Source organism: Eubalaena glacialis, chromosome 20, assembly GCF_028564815.1.
Source record: "Eubalaena glacialis isolate mEubGla1 chromosome 20, mEubGla1.1.hap2.+ XY, whole genome shotgun sequence".
NCBI lineage: Eukaryota > Metazoa > Chordata > Mammalia > Artiodactyla > Balaenidae > Eubalaena > Eubalaena glacialis.
In genome coordinates, this window is record NC_083735.1 from 36,284,963 (window position 1) to 36,311,975 (window position 27,013).

At 39.7% G+C, this 27,013-nt stretch overlaps 1 protein-coding gene across 2 annotated transcripts in view; it reads right to left on the reverse strand.

Moving 5' to 3' along the window:
- FNTA (farnesyltransferase, CAAX box, alpha) overlaps positions 1-9,356 on the reverse strand; it is a 32,280-nt gene extending 22,924 nt beyond the window's left edge. For both annotated transcript variants that reach the window (XM_061177273.1, XM_061177272.1), the window contains exons 1-2: positions 9,143-9,356; positions 7,060-7,145 (exon numbers count right to left, since the gene is read on the reverse strand). In XM_061177273.1, coding sequence (XP_061033256.1) covers positions 7,060-7,145; positions 9,143-9,318 — 262 coding nt within the window. In that variant the 5' untranslated portion in view covers positions 9,319-9,356. The remainder of the gene's footprint in view (positions 1-7,059; positions 7,146-9,142) is intronic.
- Positions 9,357-27,013: the final 17,657 nt, after the last annotated feature.

Consider the following 27,013-nt stretch of genomic DNA (forward strand, 5'->3'; position numbering starts at 1 on the left):
CAGTCCTTCTCCCCAGAAGCAATTGTGGAGTGATTCTAGTGTATCCTTCCAAATATATCCTATGCACATACAAGTATATGTTCTAATTCCATCCTCCCATTTTTTTTTCTTTTTAATACAAATGAGATCACATCCTACTCTAACATCCTGGGCCTTGCTTTCTTCACTCATACATTATTCAAGGTCGTATAAACTAGTAAATATCTCTATGGAAAACCACTTGGTAATATCTATTAAAAATTAAAAACTGGGGACTTCTCTGGTGGCGCAGTGGTTAAGAATCCGCCTGCCAATGCAGGGGACACAGGTTCGAGCCCTGGTCCAGGAAGATCCCACATGCCGCGGAACAACTAAGCCCGTGCGCCACAACTACTGAGCCTGCGCTCTAGAGTCCGTGAGCCACAACTACCGAGCCCGCACGCCACAACTACTGAAGCCTGCATGCCTAGAGCCCGCGAGCCACAACTACTGAGCCCGTGAGCCACAACTTACTGAAGCCTGCAGGCCTAGAGCCCGTGCTCCACAACAAGAGAAACCACCGCAATGAGAAGCCCGTGCACCGCAACGAAGAGTAGCTCCCACTCGCCGCAACTAGAGAAAGCCCGTGCACAGCAACAAAGACCCAACGCAGCCAAAAATAAAGTGTTTCTCTAAAAAATAAACAAATAAGTACATAAATAATAAATAAAAACTGACTACTCATTGACCTAACAATTCCAGTTCCAGTAAGTTTTCTTACAAATATACTCCTGTATGTGCCCAAAGCATCCAAGGAAATTTATATAAGAAATAAAGAAATGAAGACTGGAAACAACTGAAATTTCCATGAGTAAAGAATGGGTTAAGTCCATCATGGTACACCCATACAACAAAATCCTATGCAGCTATTAGTAACGAGGCTGTTCTATGTACTGAAATGGAACAACTGCTAAGACATGTTGTTGAGTGAAAAACGTAAGGTGCAGAGCAGCAGCTATTCGTTTAATTAAAAATATATGCTTATTTATGAACATACGAGTTTGAGGAACAAGATGGGAAGATGACATAATTTTCAACCACATTCCCCGTTACAAAGTTTTCAAACAGTTGCACAGCATTTCGTTGTATGGGCACTCTAATTATACCTAACTCGTCCCCTATAAATGAATGTTTAAATTGTTTTCATTCTTTTGCTGTCCTATCATGGTATGTTTCTGCACACACGTGCAAATTCAGTACATCTGTAGGATGAATTCCTACAAGTGGAATTACTGGATCAAGGTTATGTGCACTGTTGATGCTGACAGACAGTGCCAAATTAACCTCTCAAAACAGGTCTGATCAATATATAGTCCCTCCAAGAATGTATGAATACACCGATTTTCTTCCACGTCCTCACTGACAAGAGTATCAAAACTTCTGATCCTTGCCAATCTCTTAACTGAAGGAACTCAGACCTTTACAAATATTAACCTATTTTACTCTCATTTCCACAAGAGAAACAGGCTTAAGAGAGATTAACAAGTTCACATGGCCCAGTGTACTTTGGAGACAGAAGTTAAACCCCAATCTAGTCTGACACCAAAGCACACACTGCTAATCACAATGCTCATTTCACTGCAGCTGAAATGCCTTCACATCACAGCACAGATTAATGTAGAGAACAGACTAAGGCCCTAAACAGACTACTAAAAAAACCCAGGTGTTAAATACTCAATACTTCTTTTTCCACAATTAAAAATTTATGTGGACATGCTATGCTATTTTCCTTTTTTAAAAAATTTTTATTTATTTATTATTTATTTGGCTGCGTCAGGTCTTAGTTGCAGCATGTGGGATCTTCATTGCAGCATGCGGGATCTTTTATTGCAGTGCACGGGCTCTTCGTTGTGGCGTGTGGGCCTCTCTCTAATTGTGGTGTGTGCTCTCCAGAGCGCATGGGCTCAGTAGTTGCAGCGTGCAGGCTCTCCAGTTGTGGCACGTAGGCTCCAGAACGTGCGGGCTCAGTAGTTGTGGCATGTGGGCTCCAGAGTGCAAGGGCTCAGTAGTTGCGGAGCACGGGCTCAGTAGTTGTGGCGCATGGGCTTAGTTGCCCCACGGCACGTGGGTACATTCCCCGACCAGGGATCGAACCTGCATCCCCTGCATCAGAAGGCGGATTCTTAACCACTGGACCACCAGGAAAGTCCTGCTATTTTTCTTATAGCATACAATTTTCCAGTTACTGACAGGGTTCACAAACTTTTAGTAGGTCAATATGCGTGAATACAATGTCAATATATCCTAATTTGCCTAACCGTTCTGCTACTACTGGTTTTTTTCATTTTTGTTTTATAAAAATCACTGCTTTAAGCGTCCAATGACTTTTCATTAAAAAATTAAAAAAATTAAATACACAATACACACATACGTATTTATGTGTGTGCATGCAAGCACACATGGGTATGTATATAGTTTCGTTAGACTACAACCCCAAAAGTGAAATTATCAGAGGAGAGCATGAAAAATTATAGCTCTTTCTGAACATACAAAGGTCATCTAGTCCTAAATACTACCTTTAAAATGCTGAATTTAATTTATACCGGAGTAATATTTAGAAACAATATAAATGGTAAATAACTATGGAATATTATGTGGTCATTAAGAACCAAGCTCCCAAATATTTTAAAATGTGTAACAAAATGCTTATAACATGTTAACTCTATATACAATGTATAAACACGTTACTTTATATTCACACATGTACACATACATAGTATAAACCTAACTCTGTGGAAACATATTTTCCGAGGAGTGGAAGGCTATACACCAAATGTTAACAGTGGTTAGTTCTGGATGATTAGACTCTTCTTTTGATGTTAACATCTTCAAATTTTTCTTCAATGAGCATGTGTTACTTTAAAAAATATTTTTTTTTGGCTGCACTGGGTCTCCGTTGTGGCGTGTGGGCTTTCTCTAGTTGCGGAGAGCAGGCGCTACTCTTCGTTGTGGTGCGCAGACTTCTCACTGTGGTGGCTTCTCTTGTTGCGGAGCACAGGCCCTAGGGCGCACGGGCTTCAGTAGTTGTGGCTCGCGGGCTGAGTAGTTGTGGCTCGCGGGCTCTAGAGTGCAGGCTCAGTAGTTGTGGCGTACGGGCTTAGTTGCTCCGTGGCATGTGGGATCTTCCCAGACCAGGGCTCGAACCCGTGTCCCCTGCATTGGCAGGCGGATTCTTAACCACTGCGCCACTAGGGAAGTCCCCCAAAATATTTTTAATTAAAAAGAAATACATGTTCTGGGAGCCAGCCTGGAGGGCGCGGAACACCACACGCCCGCTTGGCCGCGCCATCTGGGTGGGGGCGTGCACGGCCCTGGTCCCCCAGCCAGCCCGCCTGGGACTGGGGCACAGTCCGGTGGCTCCCCGCCCGCTCCTCTCTCCTCACGCAGCCCCTCCGTACGACCCCTGGCGTGAGGCGGCCGAGCTGAGGCACCGAGAGAAAAGGGAAATTGCAAAGCTCATCTACAACCAGATCGACAGCATACTTTTTTTAGGACTCAAGAATCAACATTGGGCTATTTCCTAAGATTAAACCATGAAAGCCCACTTGGAGGCTGCACGGCCATCTGCACACTTGAACCTGAAAAATGGACTTTTTCCATCGGGGAGATCTTCTTCAGCTAAATCATCAGAAGTGGTGAGAAGAAAAGATCCCTACCTGACCAAACTCCTCCAGACAAATGAAATCAGTCTAGCAAGGAATGGAGCTGTACAGGGTGGCCAGATCACCATCTTCTGCTTGCACCGCCACTGAGCCATCCCTCTAGGACTGCCACCTACATGCAGGTTGCACCCAGTGCAAGGCATCCAGCTGAGGCAGGGAATGGGAGCTGAAATCCTGCCCCACTCACCAAGCCGAGTTTATTGGTGCATGGCCGTGTCTGCCCAGACGATGTGGCTCCTTTTTCAAATTTTCACCAATGCACCCTGTATGGGCTAGTGGCATGTCTGACCACACCCCTCCCACATCCCAGTCCTACCCGGGATTCTACTCCTTACCTCGGATGGATTCAAGATTTTCATGAACAAGTTAGGTTTCTTGCAAAAGATGAAATATTTGACCCAAATTGAAATTAATTTCATAGGTAAAGCTCAAAATATTACCATAGATGTGAATTATGTATGTATTTATATACGCATGTATATACAGTTATGTAGATACATATGTCTATGTATCAGAAGTTAGCACAACTTAAATTTGGTAAATGTTTAAAATAAAACTATTTTGGGTATTCAAAAAAAAAAAGAAAGAAATACATGTTCTTTGTAAACACTGCAAACAATATAAAAGTAGATGAAGTTTCCCGTACTCCAGTGCTACTCCCCAGTGCACTGGACCTGTATCAGTGGTAATGGCTGTTACCAGTTGATATGTCTCTCCAGACATTTTTCTAAGCAAATAAATGTAATCTTGCTCTTGCTTTTTAATGAAGTTGGCATAGCATTTTCATTCTGCTTTTCATTTTGGCATTTCCCCCTCAGTGATATGTCCTTCCATGCCTGTGTATACACATCTACATCATTCTTGTTTCACTTTTCCATACAGTGGGCCTGGCATAATTTACATGTCAATGCTATTTTTTTGCAGAACAGATTTCTATAAGTGGGACTAGGATACTCAGTCTTAGGGCTATATGACCCTATATAATTTAGGGTCATAAATAAATTTGGGATTATATAAATAGAATTTTATATTCATTAGTTTTTTTGATATTAAAAGTCTTTTAATTAAAAATTACAAATTTAATATACTGTCATACTCAAAGTGTCTAAAACTTATGTGCCTTTTTTTCACTCAACACTGTTTCTGCGATCTGTCCCTATTATAACAGATCTAGATCCTCTTATTGGTTATATAGCACACAACTGTATGACAACGATACCTTTATCTATTCTCCAAAACACAAATATATAGCTGGTTTCCAATATTTTGTTCTTCCAAAAAATGCTGTGAATTGTAATAGCTATCACACACAGTGCTTACTATGAGTCAGCCACTGTTCTCTTATTTCACGTGTATAACTCACTCACTCTATAAAGTAGTTACTACTATCGTCCTCATTTTACACAGAAGGAGACAGAGATAATGAGGTTAAATAATTTGTCCAAGGTTACAGAGTCAGTAAAGTGGTGCAGTCAGAATCTGAACTAGGTGGTCTGGCTCTGAAGTCTGTGCTCTCAGCCTCCTAGTACATGTCTTCTGATGCCATAAGCCAGAGTGAACCCAGAATGTATTATGAGAAGCAGCACTTCAAGGTTGTAAGATATGAGCATGTTCTAGTTTTACTAAATATACACGCGATACTGCTTTCTAAAATGGCTAAACATATGAAAACTACCATCTGAAAAGCATGGATCTGTTCATATGTCTCAATATCTGATATCATAAAACAGTTTAAAATTATCTTTCATTCCTAATGATAATGGATTTTCCCCCTATTTAATGGCTAACGAAATTTTTTCTTCTATGAACTACAAGTTCATACCCTTTGTCTATTTTTTGATTAGTTTCCCTGTTTCTTTAACCTTTCTTAGGAATTCATTATAAGGTTCTGAATATCGATCCTCTGTTTATACATCTTCTCCCACACTGCTGTTTGCCTTTTAACTTATTCATGGTGTCTTCTGTTGCACAAATTTAAAATTCTGATATACTCATTTATCAATTTTTGATCAATGGGTCATATTTCTCTCTTTTCCTTTGTGGTTTGTAATAATGATATATTTAAGAATTAAAAATGTTGATTTTTTTTTGTTTTTTTTACCCTGAAAAAAAGGTTTTATTATTTTTAACTGAAAGAGAAATGAATGACTGTGTCAGTTTTCAAAAGGTACTTTATGAATCTGGAAAAGTTGTGGTTTTCATTTCTCAGATCACTAGTGAGGTTAACATCTCTTCATAGATATTTCTATTTCTTCTACTGAATTATCTCTTCACATATAATATCTCTCACAGTTTGGAAGTTTTGCGGTTTCATGCAGTTATACCTTCTGATCTTTTCCTCAATCAATTCAGAGTTTTACATCTTGCCTAACAATTCCTTCTTTACCCTAAGAATGAAAGATTATTCTACCTGCTCTAGTATGTTTACAGTTTTGCTTTAGGACTTTAATTCATCTGTAATTTATTTTCATGTAAGATATGAGATAGGGATACAATTCTGTTTATATCCAAATCCACAGATGGTTGTTACAAAACCATTACTTGATTAATCCATCTTTTTCATACAAATATGAAATGTCTTTTTTATCAAATATTATGAGCTAATGAGACCTATTTTTAGTTTCTTTATTAATCTATTTATTTCTGCACCAGTTCCACATGTTATTAAGTTTAGTAGTACACTTTCATATTTGATAAGGTAAAGCCTCACACCATTATTCTTTCTTTACATTCTTGACATTATCTCATAATCAGGAAAAATAATAATCACTTTTTGTAAAAGAGGAATGATCTTGGATAACAGAGCCTTAACTGAAAGAAATATGTATATACATAAAACTACAAAACTAGCATTCCATTTTATTTGTTTACCCTTTCCTAGAAGAACAACTAACAATTAACATTTGTATGGCCTTCAATTTACAAAGCATTTCACATTCGTTATGAAAGAATACTTTGTCAAAGAAAATAATCCACTCACTATCAGTAATATATTCCAGCTGAGCCTAACATTTCACAGCTAAAATATATTTCAAAATGCTCATGTTTCAACAACCAAAATTTATTCTAAATAAAACAGTAAATCATTTACATTGTATCTCATGTGCAGATTAAACACTAAATGAAAAGCACAATCACACAGTGGCTACTATGTATTATAATGTAACATTCATTATTTAAACTTAAAATATGTACATTCTTTGGACAAAATGAAACTTTTAATCATGAAAAAAAATTACAAAACCCCACAATATTAGCTTAAGTCATTTAGATCTTTATTGGACAAAATTCTGTCATCTATCTAGTCACATAGTTGTGAATTTCAACTTTGCTACTAAGTTTGACTTATAGACCTTTCCCTAATAAAAAATAAACTTACATTTTTCACTATAAATGATCTGGACCACTGGATTGGGGCCATCATTCTGCGGCACTGGATCTATATCAGCCCATTCTGCTCTGTCCCTGAAAATACATACATTTTTCAGCGATTATATTCAAGCGTGTAAGGAAAAAAAGAAATCTGATGTTTTTTTAAAAAGGCAACAATTACACTTTAACTTACAAATAATGTAACCATGGTTGGATTCTTCACGACCAAGCGTTGCCTGTTTGTTTTACATATTAAACTTTTAAGTAAAATAAAAATAAAATGAATAATTTTCCAATTAAAGTTAATAAATCAATAGTTTTCAAATTTAAAGTTTTTAGATAAATGCAAAAGCAGGTTTTTGTAGCAAGTACACAATAGTTTTAAATTAGAAATCAATCTAATTCATTGGTCTAATAAGGCTCTTTGGAGTCAGTCAACAGTTTAAAAAAATTTGAATAACAATTTTTTATTTGAATACTCTGAATAACTAGAAAGTGATATTTAAAAGTAAAAGTAATCACTATCATTTTACTGTACACTGAGAGGTGGTCCAGGTGGTCAGTAGAGTCTGGAATCTGTGGAACACTGGCTCTACCACTTAACTAGCTGTGTGACCCTGAGAAAGTTACTTAACCTCTCTGGGCCTCAATTTCTTCATTTATAAAATGGAGATGATACTATTACCAACCAACCTTAGAAGGCTACTTGGAGGTTTAAGTGAGATAATATGTTAAGCTCTTAAAATATGCATGATAGTAAGCATATAATACATAGTATTATACTATATATATACTATTATACTATATATACCCTAACACACAGTTAGCATATACAATATTATACAGGAAATACACTAAATGTACTATATAGTATTACTGTATGCTTAAATATATATGCTATATGTTATAAATGTAGCATATAATAAAGGCATATAGTAAGTATTCAATGAATACTACTTCTCATTATCAATGCTAAAATAAATTACAGTGGCAACACTGGGTGCCTATAGACACTGCTGTGAAAACTGCTCAGTGTGACAAAATTTTCGTTAACCACTCTTTTACTTACATTCTTTTCCTATTACCCATTTTTCAGTTCTCTGTACTCATCAGCTATTGACAGCAAAAATTCTGTGGTATCTAGACAAATCCTAAAATTGTGCCCATTATACAAGGAGAAATCCAGAGGAAACAATTACCCGAGGTGTGAGACCTAGATGGGGAGTGGCATGAGAATGGTACCGCTGTCCTTTAGGCACAGGGAAACCGGACAGTCAAGGGAAGAACCCGAGTATTTCACAGTTCAGAGAGGAGGTCTGAGGGCTATGGGGCCACCTCAACCAACTGAAATCACTAACACAGTAAACTCCAAGAACGAAATCTGCATAGTGGCTTTCAATCAATTCATAAACAACCTACGCAAATCAGCCATCTAATGGGTTTACCTAGAACTACAGAAGAAAAAATAAGACATGAGAAAAGTAAGGACTTCTCAGTCGTCTCTGCAGGTTCAAAATGCAGCTGGGGAACCAGCATGACCAATAGAAAGCAAAGAACTAACGGGGACGGGACTGGGTGGTGGCAAAGATGGGGAGGAAAGGCGAGAAAGTTACAGCAGTACCCGACACTGCACATCGCTTGCACTAAGCACGAGGCGACGTGGGGACGCGTAACGGAGTTGAATCCTCATAGTCTCATCCTTACAGCCTAACTCGGTGCCTGGCTGATGCTGGGCGCTAAAAACACTGAAAGAAAACGCTGAATGAAAACGTCCCGGTCCCTAAAGATCTTACGCTAGCTCTCTCCGTTTCCGCAGAACAAACCACGGTAAGCCCCGTTTCTAAAGCGAGCCAATCTGGACCTTCTTTGCGGTCCGACTGCACTCAAGCCCTTTGGCATTCGGACTACAGCAGGCCAGCGCTGTGGGGCCCGGAACCTCCACCGCCCAGCTCGGTGACAGCGCGGGCCCCACCCCGCCGCTCCCGGCCGCCGGACCGCGAGGACGCGCGAGCTTCTGCCGCAGCCGCGCCCCGTGCAGCGCCGCGCGCGGGGGAGGGTCTCCCGCGCCGCGACCATGCCGTGGGCGTTACCTGTACAGGACATAGGTGGGCGAGTCCAGGCTCAGGAACCCGTCGTCCATAGGGGACGCCGCCGCCTCTTCTGGCGGCGGCTGGGGCGGCAGGGGATGCGGCTGGGGCGGCGGCGGCTCCGGCTGACCTGGCTCCCCGCCCTGCGCAGCCTCCCCGACGCCATCGGCGGCCGCCATCTCTCCTCGGCTCCCAGCGGAGGGGGTGGCGGACGCCCCACCCCTGGCCCCGCCCCTCTCGCGGCTACTTCCGGTTTTTCCGCTCCTACCATAGAGACGCGGGCCGGAGTGTCCAGCGTCTGTGCCGGCACCCTGGCCTGGTCGTCGCTGCTGGGAGCGGTTCCGCGCTTCGGGCTGCCACCTGGGGCCCCAGGTTTCCCACTCGTCCTGTCCGCAGGCCTGTCCGAACGCTTGTAGCTGGTGCTTCGGAACGTGCTAGTGTTGTTAGTTGTTAGTGTCGGCGGGAGAAACTTGGGAGTCCTGGATAAGCAGCTGGCGCCCGTGCTCCGCGTTAGCCATCCAAGGGCATTTACGTTCCTTGCACACATTTTTTTTTTTTTCTTTCTTTTGGGTGCTGGGTTTATACCGCAGAATTTCAGTAATCCAGGATTTTAGTCTTTTGAAATTAAAGTCCTAATTATACAAGGAATATGGGTATACATTATAGGAAAGGTAAACGTTTAACACTGACTACCTAGTATATGCCGGGCTTGCTCATGGCACAAAATAAAGGCTGCAGTCATGGGCTTTGCATTCTAGGGGAGGATAGCAGAATACGCCCCAAAATATGTATATAGGAGTACAGGACATGCCACTCCACAGATGCTGCTTTGGTGTTTTGGTTATTTTGAGCTGTTGGCACTTGAAAAACAGTAAATGTGGGGAGCAGCTTTCTCCGAACTCCCTTACATTTCTAAAGACAGACCCTCCAAAAGGAACGCAATTGCCGTTAAGTCCCCTCCCTGGGAGTTTCAAGAGTGGAAGTGGACGCCACACCCTGACAAGTTTTGTCAAATTGTCACATCTCCAACCTATTCTTCTAAGGGCCCGTTCATCTTTCCTAAAAACCTTTTACTCTCCCCCAAGAGGCCTTCATCTCCCATCCCCTTTCCTTATTAAGTTGGTATTTAAGCCTGAGTTCAAAGCCACCTCAGGGAGTTGCTAATTTTTCTCTGGGTATCTCTAGGTATTTTTCTATTTTCTCTAGGTATACACGAGGTATACATGTTAATAAACCTCTTTTTGTTTTTCTCTTGTTAATCTGTCTTTTATTACTGGGGTTTCAACCAAGAACTCAGAAGGGTGGAAGGAAAATTATCTTTCACCTTCAGCAGATTTTCAGGAAGGCTTTTCAGGGGCTGTTTGAGCAGAGACCTGTGAGAGGAAAAAGCATACCAGTCAGAGAGCAGGAAGTGCGTGCTTGGTGAGGTCTTGGTTCGGCAAGGATGCCAGCAGGGCTGAAGGCCTGTGAGTGAGGGGAAGGAACTGGTGGGTGATAAGACTGAAGAAGCAGCCAGGGATCATGGTAAGGATTTGGATTTTTATTATTTTTATTGTGGTAAAATAGTCATAACATGAAACTTATCTGTTTAACCATTTTTAAGTGTATAGTTTGGTGATGTTAAGTACATTCACATTGATGTGCAGCCATGGCCACCATCCATCTCCAGAACTTTATCATTTCCCAACTGAAACTCTGTCCCCATCAAACACTCCCCATTCCCCCCCAGCCCCGCCCCAGCCCCTTGTAACCACTATTCTACGTTCTGTCTCCGTGAGTATGACTATTCTAGGTCCTCATGGAAGTAGAATCATACAGCATTTGTCCTTTGGTGTATGGCTTATTTCAGTTTGCATAATGTCCTCCAGGTTCGTCCACGTTGTAACATGTGTCAGAATTTCCTTCTTTTTTAAGGCTGAATAATATTCCATTGTATGTATAGGCCACATTTTGTTTATCCAATCATTTATTAATGAACATTTGAGTTGTTTGCACCTTTTGGCTGTTGAGAATAATGAAATACCTGTTAGAGACCCCACTTTCACTTTTGGGTATTTACCCAGTGTGGCATTGCTTGACATACGGTAATTCTATGTTTAGGTTTTTGGGAACTGTTTTCCACAGCATCTGTGCAAGGGTTCCAGTTTCTTCCCATACTCACCGATGCTTGTTTCCTGGTTTTGTTTTGATAACCATTTGAATGAATGTGAACTGGTATCCACTTTGCATTTCCCTAATGATTAGTGATGTTGAGCATCTTTTAATGTGCTAATTAACATTTGTGGGATTTGATTTTAAGTGGAAATTAGTGGAAGGTTTTGAGTAAAGGAGGGACATGTGATTTACATTTTTAAAGGATTACTTTGGCTACCATGTGTGAAATACACACAGTAGAAAGGCAAGAATGGAAACAGATGAGTGTAAAGCTATTGTAGCAGTCCGGGCAAAAGGTCAAAGTGTTTAAATTATGCTTCACAATTCACTGATCGATCATAAAGTCATTTTAGTGGGTCCTATGGGGGACAAGGTGACCCGCCAGTCCTCCTGCAAAGAGGAACCTGCTGCCCAGCTTTGGGGAGTGCAGTCAGCAGCCAGCCTCCCGCGTGGCCTGAGGACAGCCCACAATGGACTGCTAAGAGGCAGAGGTATGAGGGCCCAGCCATAGCAGCCTGACGGGGACCACTGACAGGCGCCACACGGCTTCCACCTGGGAGGCTGAGACCTCACAGGCCTTGCAGTTTGACCACACGGGTGTTTGTCCCTAATCTTGCTTCCCAAGTTCCATCTTAGTATCTGATTCCATGACCAGCATTTTTTGGTGTGTTTGATGAGTATTTCAAAAAATGAAATACAGTGGAATAGAAAATAGTGCACAGTGCACTATTTAGAAGTGCACTGTTTAGAAGAAGAAAGTGATTTTTGGTGAAGTTTTTTTCAAACTTATATATGTTCAGGTGTAATGGGTCATGTTGTAAAATGTATTTCTTACCGTGGGTCATGGTCAACAATTTTGGAAAACAATGGACTGTATCAGTTCGGTTGGAGGTGATGAGCAGTGTATGGATTCTGGATGTTCTTTGAAGGTTAATCTGAGAGGATTTGCTGACAGCTTAACTGGATGGAGGATGCAAGACCCAAAAATAGTTAAGAATGACTCCAAGGGGAGAGTTCCTTTTGATCAGAGTAGACAAAACTCCCTTTGACCATGCAATCCTGATTTAGTTCAGTTGTTCACTGCGTTCTTTCCCTATGGATTTACATCCATGCATATATTTCTGGTGGCTTTAAAAGAAAAAAAAAAAAAACAGAGTCACATTTATTTGGCAAATTTTAATATTGAATGGATGTAGATTTTTCTGGGCTTCAATACAGCTTCTCTGTCCTTGCTGATCCTTTGATATGTATCTCTCCAAACCGCAATAACCTAATAACTTCTCCAAACTCTAAATCACAGAACATATTTTTTTAAAAATAAATTTACTTATTTATTTTTTATTTCTGGCTGTGTTGGGTCTTCGTTGCTGTGCACGGGCTTTCTCTAGCTGCGGCAAGCAGGGGCTACTCTTTGTTGCAGTGCGCGGGCTTCTCATTGCGGTGGCTTCTCTTGTTATGGAACACCGGCTCTGGGCACATGGGCTTCAGTAGTTGTGGCACATGGGCTCAGTAGTTGTGGCTTGCGGGCTCTAGCGCGCAGGCTCAGAAGTTGTGGCACACAGGCTTGGTTTCTCTGTGGCATGTGGGACCTCCTGGACCAGGGCTCGAACCCATGTCCCCTGCATTGGCGGGCAGATTCTTAACCACTGCGCCACCAGGGAAGTCCCAGAACATATTCTTTAAAGTTGTCATTTATAGGAAAGGAAAATCAATGACTGCTGCCACTATTTCAAGATAGGTACCCTACACTCCATTAGCTCTCCCATCAAACCAGTGCAAATAAGAATACAATCTGAGTAAAAAAGACTGGCTGATCTTCCTTCATGACAGCTGGATACCTGTCAGCACATGGATGTTCTAAACCTGTCATTGTCTTCTAGATCCTTGCGATGTGCTTCGAATTGTGCACCAACACTCCTGCCTTCTTACCAATCCCTGAGGATATAAGAAGCAGTCTACAGATGCTTGGTGAAAATACGATCAGAAAAATGAAAGTCAGAGAAGGGAAATTGTAAGACAGGGTAGAAGAAAGTCATCACCCCAGAGGAGGGACACATGGGACCTGGACGAATATCCCTAAGGACACACAAATGCTGTCTCATTTGAGACAGAAAAACCCTATGGAGAAGCAGGGCAATTGTTGATTCTCCACTTTACAAGTGAGAACCTGAGCCAGGCCTGACACATTTGTTATGGAACATGGAGAAGGGTGACAGTAAGGAGATGGACACTCATGAAACCCATGCCTGCCTCCCCAGTTTCAAAGGGTGCCTTCCTCTGTCCAGTATTTCTTAACCCTGGCTGCATCTTAGAATCACGTGGACAGTTTTAATGAAACTCCAGTGACTAAGCCCCAGCCTCAGGGATTCTAATTTCATTGGCTGAGGGCTTGGCATCAGCATACTTTAAAAGCTCCCCCCATAATTCTAAGGTGCAGCCCAGGTTGAAAATGACGGCTCAATGAGTCCACGGTACAGACTGCTGCTTTGTCATCAGGGTTCCTGGGGATGTTAAGATGCCACAATGCTGGTGGGAGAGCATAGGCAGGGTTGATCAGCAATCAGTATGTTGTGCTAAATACAGAAATCAACCAATCAATGAACAATTTTTTAAAAATTACCATTTATTGTACAAATAAACTAAATCACAATGTGTGTGTAAATAAAACTACTTAACAAGTGATATAAGTTGTAGTGCAAATTGTTCATCAGTTTTTTATTGAGGTATATTTTATCTATCACAAAATTTACCTCGTTCATGTGTATGATTCATCATCTATTTTTGACTTTTTAGGAATTATTGATATGAGCTTTTCATTGGTATGGCTGTCACTAGCTACATGATGCTCTCAGTTTGACTGTACTCTTCCAGAGATTTACCCATAAGTTTGATAATTATTAAGTGCCTGGGGATTGTGTTAAACGCTTGAGCTTTCAACTTGCCCCAATGCTCTTTAAGCTTCAACATTTTCTCTCTTGGCTACCATCAGGGAGGTTGGTACTTTCAGGGCCCTGGTTGCACTCCAGGAGCTAGTACTAGAAACCTGTGAGCTAGAAAGAGAGGGAGAAAACAGAAGGGGAGGGCAGGAAGGGTGAGAGCACATGAAGATTGGTTAATCGAGAACCAGAACCAGGAGCCTGTGTTTGTCTTTTGGCTCCACCACCACGAAGCACCAGAGGCTATGCCCAGCTGGGTCAGGACAGTCATAACAGACAGTAAAGCAGTGGCTGAGTGGAGCCCAGTCATAAGTAAGACAGAGGCACAAGGCAGTGGAGTGATTGGTTCAAGATGGCGGAGTAGAAAGATGTGCGCTGACTCCCTCCTGCAAGAGCACCAGAATCACAACTAACTGGTGAACAATCGACAGGAAGACACTGGAACTCACCAAAAAAGATACCCCACATCCAAAGACAAAGAAGCCGCAATGAGAGGGTAGGAGGGGTGCAATCACAATAAAATCAAATCCCATAACTGCTGGGTGGGAGACTCACAAACTGGAGAACACTTATACCACAGAAGTCCACCCACTGGAGTGAAGGTTCTCAGCCCCACATCAGGCTTCCCAACCTAGGGGTCTGGCAGCAGGAGGAGGAATTCCCAGAGAGTCAGACTTTGAAGGCTAGCGGGATTTCACTGCAGGACTTTGACAGGACTGGGGGAAACAGACACTCCACTCTTGGAGGGCACACACAAAGTAGTGTGTGCATCGGGACCCAGGGGAAGGAGCAGTGACCCCACAGGAGACTGAACCAGACCTACCTGCTAGTGTTGGAGGGTCTCCTGCAGAGGCGGGGGGTGGCTGTGTCTCACCATGAGGACAAGGACACTGGCAGGAGAAATTCTGGGAAGTACTCCTTGGCGTGAGCCCTCCCAGAGTCCAACATGAGCCCCACCAAAGAGCTGGGTAGCCTCCAGTGCTGGGTCGCCTCAGGCCAAACAACCAACAGGGAGGGAACCCAGCCCCAACCATGAGCAGACAAGCGGATTAAAGTTTTACTGAGCTCTGCCCACCAGAGCAACACCCAGCTCTACCCACCACCAGTCCCTCCCATCAGGAAACTTGCACAAGCCTCTTAGATAGCCACATCCACCAGAGGGCAGACAGCAGAAGCAAGAAGAACTACAATCCTACAGCCTGTGGAAAAAAACCCACATTCACAGAAAGATAGACAAGATGAAAAGGCAGAGGACTATGTACCAGATGAAGGAACAAGATAAAACCCCAGAAAAACAACTAAATGAAGTGGAGATAGGCAACCTTCCAGAAAAAGAATTCAGAATAATGATAGTGAAGATGATCCAGGACCTCGGAAAAAGAATGGAGACAAAGATTGAGAAGATGCAAGAAATGTTTAACAAAGACCTAGAAGAATTAAAGAACAAACACCTAGAAGAATTAAAAGAACAAACAAACAGACATGAACAATACAATAACTGAAATGAAAAATACACTAGAAGGAATCACTAGCAGAATAACTGAGGCAGAAGAACGGATAAGTGACCTGGAAGACAGAATGGCGGAATTCACTGCCATGGAACAGAATGAAGAAAAAAGAATGAAAAGAAGTGAAGACAGCCTAAGAGACCTCTGGGACAACATTAAATGCAACAACATTTGCATTATAGGGGTCCCAGAAGGAGGAGAGAGAAAGGACCCAAGAAAATATTTGAAGAGATTATAGTTGAAAACTTCCCTAACACGGGAAAGGAAATAGCCACCCAAGTCCAGGAAACGCAAAGAGTCCCAGGCAGGATAAACCCAAGGAGAAGCACACCGAGACACATAGTAATCAAACTGACAAAAATTAAAGACAAAGAAAAATTATTGAAAGCAACAAGGGAAAAATGACAAATGACATACAAGGGAACTCCCATAAGGTTAACAGCTGATTTCTCAGCAGAAACTCTACAGGCCAGAAGGGAGTGGCATGATATATTTAAAGTGATGAAAGGGAAGAACCTACAACCAAGATTAGCCGGCAAGGATCTCATTTAGATTCGATGGAGAAATCAAAAGCTTTACAGACAAGCAAAAGCTAAGAGAATTCAGCACCACCAAACCAGCTCTACAACAAATGCTAAAGGAAATGGTAATAGGAACATACATATCAATAATTACCTTAAACGTGAATGGATTAAATGCTCCAACCAAAAGACACAGGCTCACTGAATGGATAGAAAAACAAGACCCATATATATGCTGTCTACAAGAGACCCACTTCAGACCTAGGGACACATACAAACTGAAAGTGAGGGGATGGAAAAAGATATTCCATGCAAATGGAAATCAAAAGAAAGCTGGAGTAGCAATACTCATATCAGATAAAATAGACTTTAAAATAAAGAATGTTACAAGAGACAAGGAAGGACACTACATAATGATCAAGGGATCAATCCAAGAAGAAGACAGAACAATTATAAATATATATGCACCCAACACAGGAGCACCTCAATACATAAGGCAACTGTTAACAGCTATAAAAGAGGAAATCGACAGTAACACAATAATAGTGTGGGATATTAGCACCTCATGCCAACAGACAGATCATCCAAAAGAAAATTAATAAGGAAACACAAGCTTTAAATGACACAAAGACCACATAGATTTAACTGATATTTATAGGGCATTCCATCCAAAAACAGGAGATTACACTTTCTTCTCAAGTGCACGTGGAACATTCTCCAGGATAGATCACATCTTGGGTCACAAACCAAGCTTGGTAAATTTAAGAAAATTGAAATCGTATCAAGCATCTTTTCCGACCACAACGCTATTGGAAAAAAACGTAAAAAACACAAACACATGGAGGCTAAACAGTACGTTACTAAATAACCAAGTGATCACTGAAGAAATCAAAGAGGAAATCAAAAAATACCTAGAGACAAATTACAAAGGAAACACAATGATCCAAAACCTATTGGATGCAGCAAAAGCAGTTCTAAGAGGAAAGTTTATAGTAATTCAATCTCACCTCAAGAAACAAGAAAAATCTCAAATAAACAATCTAACCTTACACCTAAAGGAACCAGAGAAAGAAGAACAAAGAAAACCCAAAGTCAGTAGAAGGAAGGAAATCATAAATATCAGAGCATTAATAAGTGAAATAGAAACAAAGAAAATAGCAAAGATCAGTACAACTAAAAGCTGCTTCTTTGAGAAAATAAATAAAATTGATAAACCTTTAGCCAGACTCATCAAGAAAAAGAGGGAGAGGACTCAAATCAATAAAATTAGAAATGAAAAAGGAGAAGTTACAACAGACACCACAGAAATACAGAGCATCCTAAGAGACTAATACAAGCAACTCCATGCCAATAAAACAGACAACCTGGAAGAAATGGACAGATTCTTAGAAGGGTATAACCTTCCAAGAGTGAACCAGGAAGAAACAGAAAATATGAAGTCCAATCACAAATAATGAAATTGAAACTGTGATTAAAAATCTTCCAACAAACAAAAGTCCAGGACCAGATGGCTTCACAGGTGAATTCTATCAAACATTTAGAGAAGAGCTAACACCCATCCTTCTCAAACTCTTCCAAAAAATTGCAGAGGAAAGAATACTCCCAAACTCATTCTATGAGGCCACCATCACCCTGATACCAAAACCAGACAAAGATACTACAAAAAAAGAAAATTACAGACCAATATCACTGATGAATATAGATGCAAAAATCCTCAACAAAATACTAGCAAACAGAATCCAACAACACATTAAAAGGATCATATGCCATGATCAAATGGGATTTATCCCAGGGATGCAAGGATTCTTCAAGATACGCAAGTCAATCAATGGGATACACCATATTAACAAATTGAAGAAGGAAAACCATATGATCATCTCAATACATACAGAAAAAGCTTCTGACAAAATTCAACACCCATTTATGATAAAAACTCTCCAGAAAGTGGGCATAGAGGGAACCTACTTTAACATAATAAAGATTATATAGACAAACCCACAGCAAACATCATTCTCAATGCTGAAAAACTGAAAGCATTTCCTCTAAGATCAGGAACAAGACAAGGATGTCCACTCTCGCCACTAGTATTCAACATAGTTTTGCAAGTCCTAGCCACGGCAATCAGAGAAGAAAAAGAAATAAAAGGAATCCAAATTGGAAAAGAAGAAGTAAAACTCTCACTGTTTGCAGATGACGTGATACTATACATAGAGAATCCTAAATATGCTACCAGAAAACTACTAGAGCTAATCAATGAATTTGGTAAAGCTGCAGGATACAAAATTAATGCACAGAAATCTGCTGCATTCCTATAAACTAACAACAAAAGATCAGAAAGAGAAATTAAGGAAACAATGCCATTCACCACTGCAACAAAAAGAATAAAATACCTAGGAATAAACTTACCTTAGGAGGTAAAAGACCTGTACTCAGAAAACTATAAGACACTGATGAAAGATATCAAAGATGACACAAACAGTTGGAGAGATATACCATGTTCTTGGATTGGAAGAATCAATATTGTGAAAATGACTATACTACCCAAAGCAATCACAGATTCAATGCAATCCCTATCAAATTACCAGTGGCATTTTTTAAAGAACTAGAACAAAACATCTTAAAATTTGTATGGAGACAGAGAAGACTCCAAATAGCCAAAGCAGTCTTGAGGGAAAAAAACGGAGCTGGAGGAATCAGACTCCCTGACTTCAGACTACACTACAAAGCTACAGTAATCAAGACAGTATGGTACTGGCACAAAAACAGAAATATAGATCAATGGAACAGGATAGAAAGCCCAGAGATAAACCCACGCACCTATGGTCAACTAATCTAAGAAAAAGGAGGCAAGGATATACAATGGAGAAAAGACAGTCTCTTCAATAAGTGGTGCTGGGAAAACTGGACAGCTACATGTAAAAGAATGAAGTTAGAACACTCCCTAACACCATACACAAAAATAAACTCAAAATGGATTAGAGATCTAAATGTAACACCAGACACTCTAAAACTCTTAGAGGAAAACATAGGAAGAACACTCTTTGACATAAATTACAGCAAGATTTTTCTGATCCACCTCCTAGAGTAATGGAAATAAAAACAAAAATAAACAAATGGGACCTAATGAAACGTAAAAGCTTTTGCAAAGCAAAGGAAACTACAAACAAGACGAAAAGACAACCCTCAGAATGGTAGAAAATATTTGCAAATGAATCAACGGACAAAGGATTAATCTCCAAAATATATAATCAGCTCATGCAGCTCAATATTAAAAAAACAACCCAATCCAAAAATTAGGCAGAAGACCTAAATAAACATTTCTCCAAAGAAGACATACAGATGGCCAAGAGGCACATGAAAAGCTGCTCAACATCACCAATTATTAGAGAAATGCAAATCAAAACTACAATGAGGTATCACCTCACACCAGTTAGAATGGGCATCATGAGAAAATCTACCAACAACAAATGCTGGAGAGGGTGTGGAGAAAAGGGAACCCTCTTGCACTGGTGATGGCAATGTCAACTGATACAGCCACTATGGAGAACAGTATGGAGGTTCCTTAAAAATCTAAAAATAGAATTACCATATGACCCAGCAATCCCACTACTGGGCATATACCCAGAGAAAACCATAATTCAAAAAGACACATGCACCCCAGTGTTCACTGCAGCACTATTTACAATAGCCAGGTCATGGAAGCAACCTAAATGCCCACTGACAGACGAATGGATAAAGAAGATATGGTACATATATACAATGGAATATTACTCAGCCATAAAAAGGAATGAAATTGGGTCATTTGTAGAGACGTGGATGGATCTAGAGCCTGTCATACAGAGTGAGGTAAGTCAGAAAGAGAAAAACAAATATCGTGTATTAATGCATATATGTGGAACCTAGAAAAATGGTACAGATGAACCGGCTTGCAAGGCAGAAATAGAGACACAGATGTAGAGAACAAATGTATGGACACCAAGGGGGGAAAGCAGCGGTGGGTGGGGGGGTGGTGGTGGGATGAATTGGGAGATTGGGATTGACATGTATACACTAATATGTATAAAATGGATAACTAATAAGAACCTGCTGTTTAAAAAATAAATAAAATAAAATTCAAACCAACAAACCAACAAACCACCATCTCATTGAGATTGATTGGGATTGTAATAAAGCTGTAGATCAATGTTGGGATAACTGACGACTCTAGTATATTAAATCTTCCAATCCATGAACATGGCATATCTCTTTTTATTTAGCTTTTTATTGTCTCTCATGAGGTTTTACAGCTTCTAGGTATGCTGTTAGAGTTGTCTCTTCTGTTTCTGGTATACACAAGTAAAATTGATTTTAATATCTAGCCACTTTCCTAACTTCTATTAATTTTTCTTGGCTCTGTTGGGTCTTCGTTGCTGCGCGCGGGCTTTCTCTAGTTGTGGCAGGCGGGGGCTACTCTTCATTGCGGTAGCTTCTCTTGTTGCAGAGCACAGGCTCTAGGCGCGCGGGCTTCAGTAGTTGCAGCACATGGGCTCAGTAGTTGCAGTGCGTGGGCTCTAGGGCGCACAGGCTTCAGTAGTTGTGGCGCACGGGCTTAGGTGCTCCTCAGCATGTGGGATCTTCCCAGACCAGGGATCGATCCCGTGTCCCCTGCACTGGCAGGTGGATCCTTAACCACTGCACCACCTGGTAAGTCCTAACTTCTATTAATTCTAATACTTCAGCTGAAGTGATTTAAGAGAGTGTGATATTGGCACAGAAATAGACAAAGCAAGTAACGGAACACAGTGGAGAACTCACAAACATATCTATGAATATATATGGATGCTTGAGACTTGACGAAACCTTCACTGCAGAGAAGTGAAAAAAATCTAGTGTTCTGAATAATGGTGCTGGGACAATTAGGCATCAATACCAGAAAAAAAAAAAAAGAAAGAACAAAATTGCATCCTTACCTCATACTATGTACTGAAATATGAGATGCAAAAGATAAATATCTTAGATGATAATATAGGAGGAAATCTCCAGCCTTTAGAGTTAGAAAAAATTTCTTAAACAAGTCAGAAAATAAATAATACAACAAAAAATGATAAATCTGATATGTTAAAATTAAGAACTTTCTATTTGTCAGAATACACCAAGAAGACAGTTGAAGGCAAACCACAGAGGGCTTAAATCCAAAATATGTACTAGATTCCTACAAATAAAAATACAGATAACCTAAAATAGCAAATTGGTTGGAACATATTCTGCACAAAGGAAGAAACCCAAATGGCAAATAAATACATGACAAAGTGACCAATCTCAGTAATCAGGAAAATGCAAATTAAAGACATTTTTATATACCACTACCCACCCATTACATTGGCAAAAATGAAAAAGCTTGACAGTTCCAAATGACTACTCTGCTTTGGGAAAAGTTTGGCATTATGTAGGAAAGTTGAAGATACCTATCCTAATGACCCAGTAATTCTATTCTTAGGTACATCCCCAAAGAAACGCATACTCTGATGCATCAGAATGTATGAACAATGTTGGCAACATTGTCTGGAATAGCCACAAACTGGAAACAACCAAAATACTCATCAAGGGTACAATGTATATTGTCATATAATGGAATTCTATGCAAAAATGAAATAAATTAACTGGAGCTCACATGATAACAAGGATGACTGTATAAACAAAATGCTGAGCAAAGGAAGCCAGACTATATAATTCTATTTACACAAAGTTTAGGAACAGGCAACGTCATACCATGTTGTTTTTACTTAATGGTAAAACCCTAAACAAAAAAGGGAATCATTACCATAGCAGTCAGGCTAGTGGTTACCTCTGGGGAAGGAGGAGCTTGAGAAGGGAAATGTGTGGAGATTCTCAGGCACTTGCAATGTTTAATCCTGCCGGGATGCGGTTACATTGTTCTTCACTATATGACAACTTGTAAGACTACATGTTCATACTATGTACTTTCCTGTTTTTGTATTATATTTTACAATAAAAAATACTTTAAGGAGGAAAACAGAATTGGAGTAAAATGGTGAAAAACACGAGACTAAAACCAAAAGCCCAAAGGAAAAAATAATTACATTTGACCCTTGAACAACCCAAGGGTTGGGGTGCCGACTCCCGTGCAGTAGAAAACCCGCATATAATCTTAGAGTCAACTCTCAGCATCCCCGGTTCTGCATCTGTGGGTGCAGCCAACCACAGATCCTGGTTTCCTGAGATGGAATCTACTCCTGGTGAAGATGCTGTGATGATTGTTGAAATGACAACAAAGAATTCAGAATATGACATCAACTGAGTTGATAAAGCAGCAGCAGGGTTTGAGAGGAATGACTCCAATTTTGACAGACATTCTACTGTGGGTAAAATGCTATCAAGCAGCACTGCATGCTACAAATTGTTCACGAAAGTAAGAGTCAAGGGATGTGGCAAACTTCACTGTTGTTTTATTTTAAGAAATTGCCACTGACACCCCAACTTCAGTAACCACCACCCAGATCAGTCAGCAGCCATCAACATCCAGGCAAGACCCTCTACCAGCAAAAAGGTTATGACTCGCTGAAGGCTCAGATAATGGTTAGTCCTAAAACTGAGTATCCTAGTCCCACTTATAGAAATCTGTTCTGCAAAAAAATAGCATTGACATGAAAATTATGCCAAGCCCACTGTATGGAAAAGTGAAACAAGAATGACATAGATGTGTATACACAGGCATGGAAGGACATGTATATAGGGCTATATAATTTGACAGGGTTATAAATAAATTTGGGATTATATAGAATCTTATATTAGATTTTTTTGATATTAAAAGTCTGTTAATTAAAAATTACAAATTTAACATACTGTCATAGTCAAAGTGTCTAAAACTTATGTGCCTTTTTTTCACTCAACATTATTTCTGTGATCTGTCTCTATTATAACAGATCTAGATCCTCTTATTGGTTATATAGCATACAATTGTATGACAATGATACATTTATCTATTCTCCAAAACATGAATGTATAGCTGGCTTCCAATATTTTGTTCTTCAAAAAAATGCTGTGAATTGTGATAGCTATCACACACAGTGCTTACTATGAGTCAGCCACTGTTCTCTTATTTCACGTGTATAACTCTCTCACCCTATAAAGTAGTTACTACTATCGTCCTCATTTTACACAGGAGGAGACAGAGATAATGAGAGGTTAAATAACTTGTCCAAGGTTACAGAGTCAGTAAAGTGGTGCAGTTAGAATCTGAACCAGGTGGTCTGGCTCTGAAGTCTGTGCTCTCAGCCTCCTAGTACATGTCTTCTGATGCCATAAGCCAGAGTGAACCCAGAATGTATCATGAGAAGCAGCAAAAGGATGGGATGTCATGTCAGGTTACAAGGCTGTGACTTCCAACATGTTTCCCCCCTCCCCCCCATCTTTATGTCTCTCAGAGTCCCCACTCTGAGGGAAGCAAACTGCCATGTTGTGAGCTGTGCTATAGAGAGGTCCACATGGCAAGGGACTGATGTATCTGGCCACCAGTAAGGACCTGAAGCCTTCTAACAGCTATGTGAGTACACTTGGAAGTATATCCTCCCCCAGTGCAGCTTCAAGATAACTACAGCCCTGGCAGGCACCTGGACTGCAGCCTTGTGAGAGACCTTAGCCAGAAGCACCAGCTAGGCTGCACCTGCATTCTTAAACAAAAGAAACTGTTTTTCTATGCAGCCAACTTTGGGTTAATTGTTATGTAGCTACAGACAACTAATACAGAAAAAATACAAGGTAAAGGAAAGTGGAACAACCTTTTAAACAACTGAAAGAAAACACCCAGTGAAAATTTCTTTCAAAAATGGTGGCAAAGTAGACTTTTTCAGATATATAAAAGTTGAAAGAATTCATCATCAGTAGATTTTCAGTACAAGAAATATTGAAGGGCATCCATCAAAACAGAAGGAAATTATACAAAATAGAATTCTGGATGTACACAAAAGAAAAAAGGCACCATAAATGGTAACTGTAATGGAAAATACAAAAGGCCATTTTTTTCTTATTATACAATTCTCTTTAAAAGATAATTCACTGCTTAAAGTAAAAACAACAATGTATTGTGGGCTTATAGCAAATGTAGAATTAAAGTGTACTAGCATAAAGTCTAGAAGGATGAAATGGAAGTATACTACTGAAGGTTCTTATGCTATTATACCTGAAGGAGTATAATATCACTTGAAATTAAAGTGTGATAAATTAAAGAAGTATACTATAAATCCTAAAGCAACCACTAACATAACACAAATGAGTTATAACAAATAAGTCAACAAAGGAGATAAAATGGAATCATAAAAAATACCCAATTGTTCCAAAAGAAGGCAGAAAAAAAAGGAATGAAGAATAGAGAGGACAAATAGAAAACAAATAGCAAGAAGGTAAATTTTAAACCTAATCAGATCAATAATCATACTAAATGTAAATAGCTTAAAGACAGAATTAAAAGGCAGAGATTGTCAGGTTGGATAAAAAGGAAGACCCAATATGTGCTCCCTACAAGAAATCCACTTTAAATATAAAGACACAAGTAAGTTAAAAATAAGAAGATGAAAGAAAAAGTACAAAGATGTAAAAAGACATACTAACATTAATTAGGAGAAAGGTGAAGTGTCTATAACAATAACAAAGTAGATTTTAGATTAGAGAAAATTGGCAGAGATAAAGAGGATCATTTCATGACAAAGGGTGAATCAATTCATCAAAAAGACATATTGAGTATAAAAATTTATGCACCTAATAATAGTTTCAAAATGGATAAAGCAAAGACTACAAGCAGAAATAGACAAGTCCATAATTATAGTCAGATTTCAACATCTCTCTCTCAATAACTGATAGGAAAAGTAGATAGAAAAATCAGTAATGCTCTAGAAGACTTAAAGTGCACTCTCAACTAACTTCATCTAATCAACATTTATAGAACACTACAGCTAACATCGGCGGAATTCTTGAAAATTCTTTTCAAGTGCACACAAAATATTTACCAAGATAGACATTATCCTAGGCCATAAAACAAATCTCAATAAATTCAAAAGGATTCCTGCCATAGAAAACATGTTCTCTAACTATGATGGAATTAAATTAGAAATCACTAACAGAAAAGTTCTTGGAAAATCCTCAAATCTTAAAAAGTAAATAACACGCTTTTAAATAACCCATGAGTCAAAGCTGAAATGAAAATGAAAATCAGAAAATATTCTGAACTGGATGAGAAGAGAAACATAGCATATAAAAATCTGTACAATACAGCTAAGGTAGTAATGAGAAGGAAATTTTTAGCACTAAAGGCCTATAGTAGAAAATAAGAAAGGTTTTAAACTAATAACCTCAGTTTTTACCTTGAGAAACTAGAAAAAGAGCAAATGAAAACTAAAGTAAGTTGAAGAAAGGAAATAATAAAGATCAGAATGGATATCAATGAAATAGAAATCAAAACAAAAAAAAACAGAGAAAATTAAGTAAACCAAAAGATAGTTCAAATGTATCTCTATGTGCTAGCATGAAACTGGAAATTAAAATTAAAAAACAATACCATTTACAACAGCATAAAAAAAAAAAAAGAAATACTTAGGATAAATCTGACAATAGATATGAAAAACATGTACACTGAAAACTATAAAACACTGATGAGAGAAATTAAAGAAGACCTAAATAAATGGATGGAAAACTCAATATTAAGTTAATTCTCCCAAGTTGATCTATAGATTTAATGCAATCCCAGTCAAAATCCCAGCAGGTTTTGTTTTGTAGAAATTGATGAGCTGATTCTAAAACTCATATGGTAGGTAATGCAAAGGACCTAAACAGTTAAAACAACTTTGAAATAGAAAAAAGATGGAGGGTTTACATTACATGGCTTCAACACTTCTTTAAAGCTGCAATAATCAAGATGGGGTATTACTGGTGTCAAGATACAGATCAGTGTAACAGCTGACGTCCAGAAATAAGACTCATAAAGACAACTGATTTTCAACGAAGTTGTAAAATGCATTTCAGTGGAGAAAAGATAATTTCAACAAATGGTGCTGGATCATTCTATATGCCTACCCCAATAAACAAAAAACCCCTACAATCCATACCTTGCACTTGCACCATATACAAAAATTAAGCCAAAATTGGTAACAAGCATAAATGTATTGAATAGTATCTAAACCTACCATGGGACCCAGCCATTCCACTCCAGGTGTTCACCCAAGCACACGCCCATACAAAGCTTCATTTGTGATAGCCCCAAACTGGAAGCACTCAAATGCTAATAAGCAGGCGAATGAATAAACAAACTGTGGCATATCCATACAGTGAAATACCACTCAGCAATAAAAAGGAATGAACTATGGATACACATAATGTGGACAAACCTTAAATAATGCTGAGTAAAAGTAGCCAGACAAAAATGAGTACATACTACAGGATTCCATTTACACAGAATTGTACACTAACTACACAAAGTAGTCTACAGTGTCAGAAAGCAGATGTGGTTGTCCAGGAATACGGGTGGGCGTAGGGGAACTGGGAGGGCCTGGAGCAATTACCAGGGGGCCTGAGAGAACTTTCTGGGGTGATGGATATGCACATTATTTTGATCGTTGTGATGGGTTCATCATGAGTATATACATCTCAAAAATTATTAAACTGCACGCTTAAAAATACGCAGTTTAGGCCTTCCCTGGTGGCGCAGTGGTTAAGAATCCGCCTGCCAATGCAGGGGACATGTGTTCGAGCCCTGGTCTGGAAAGA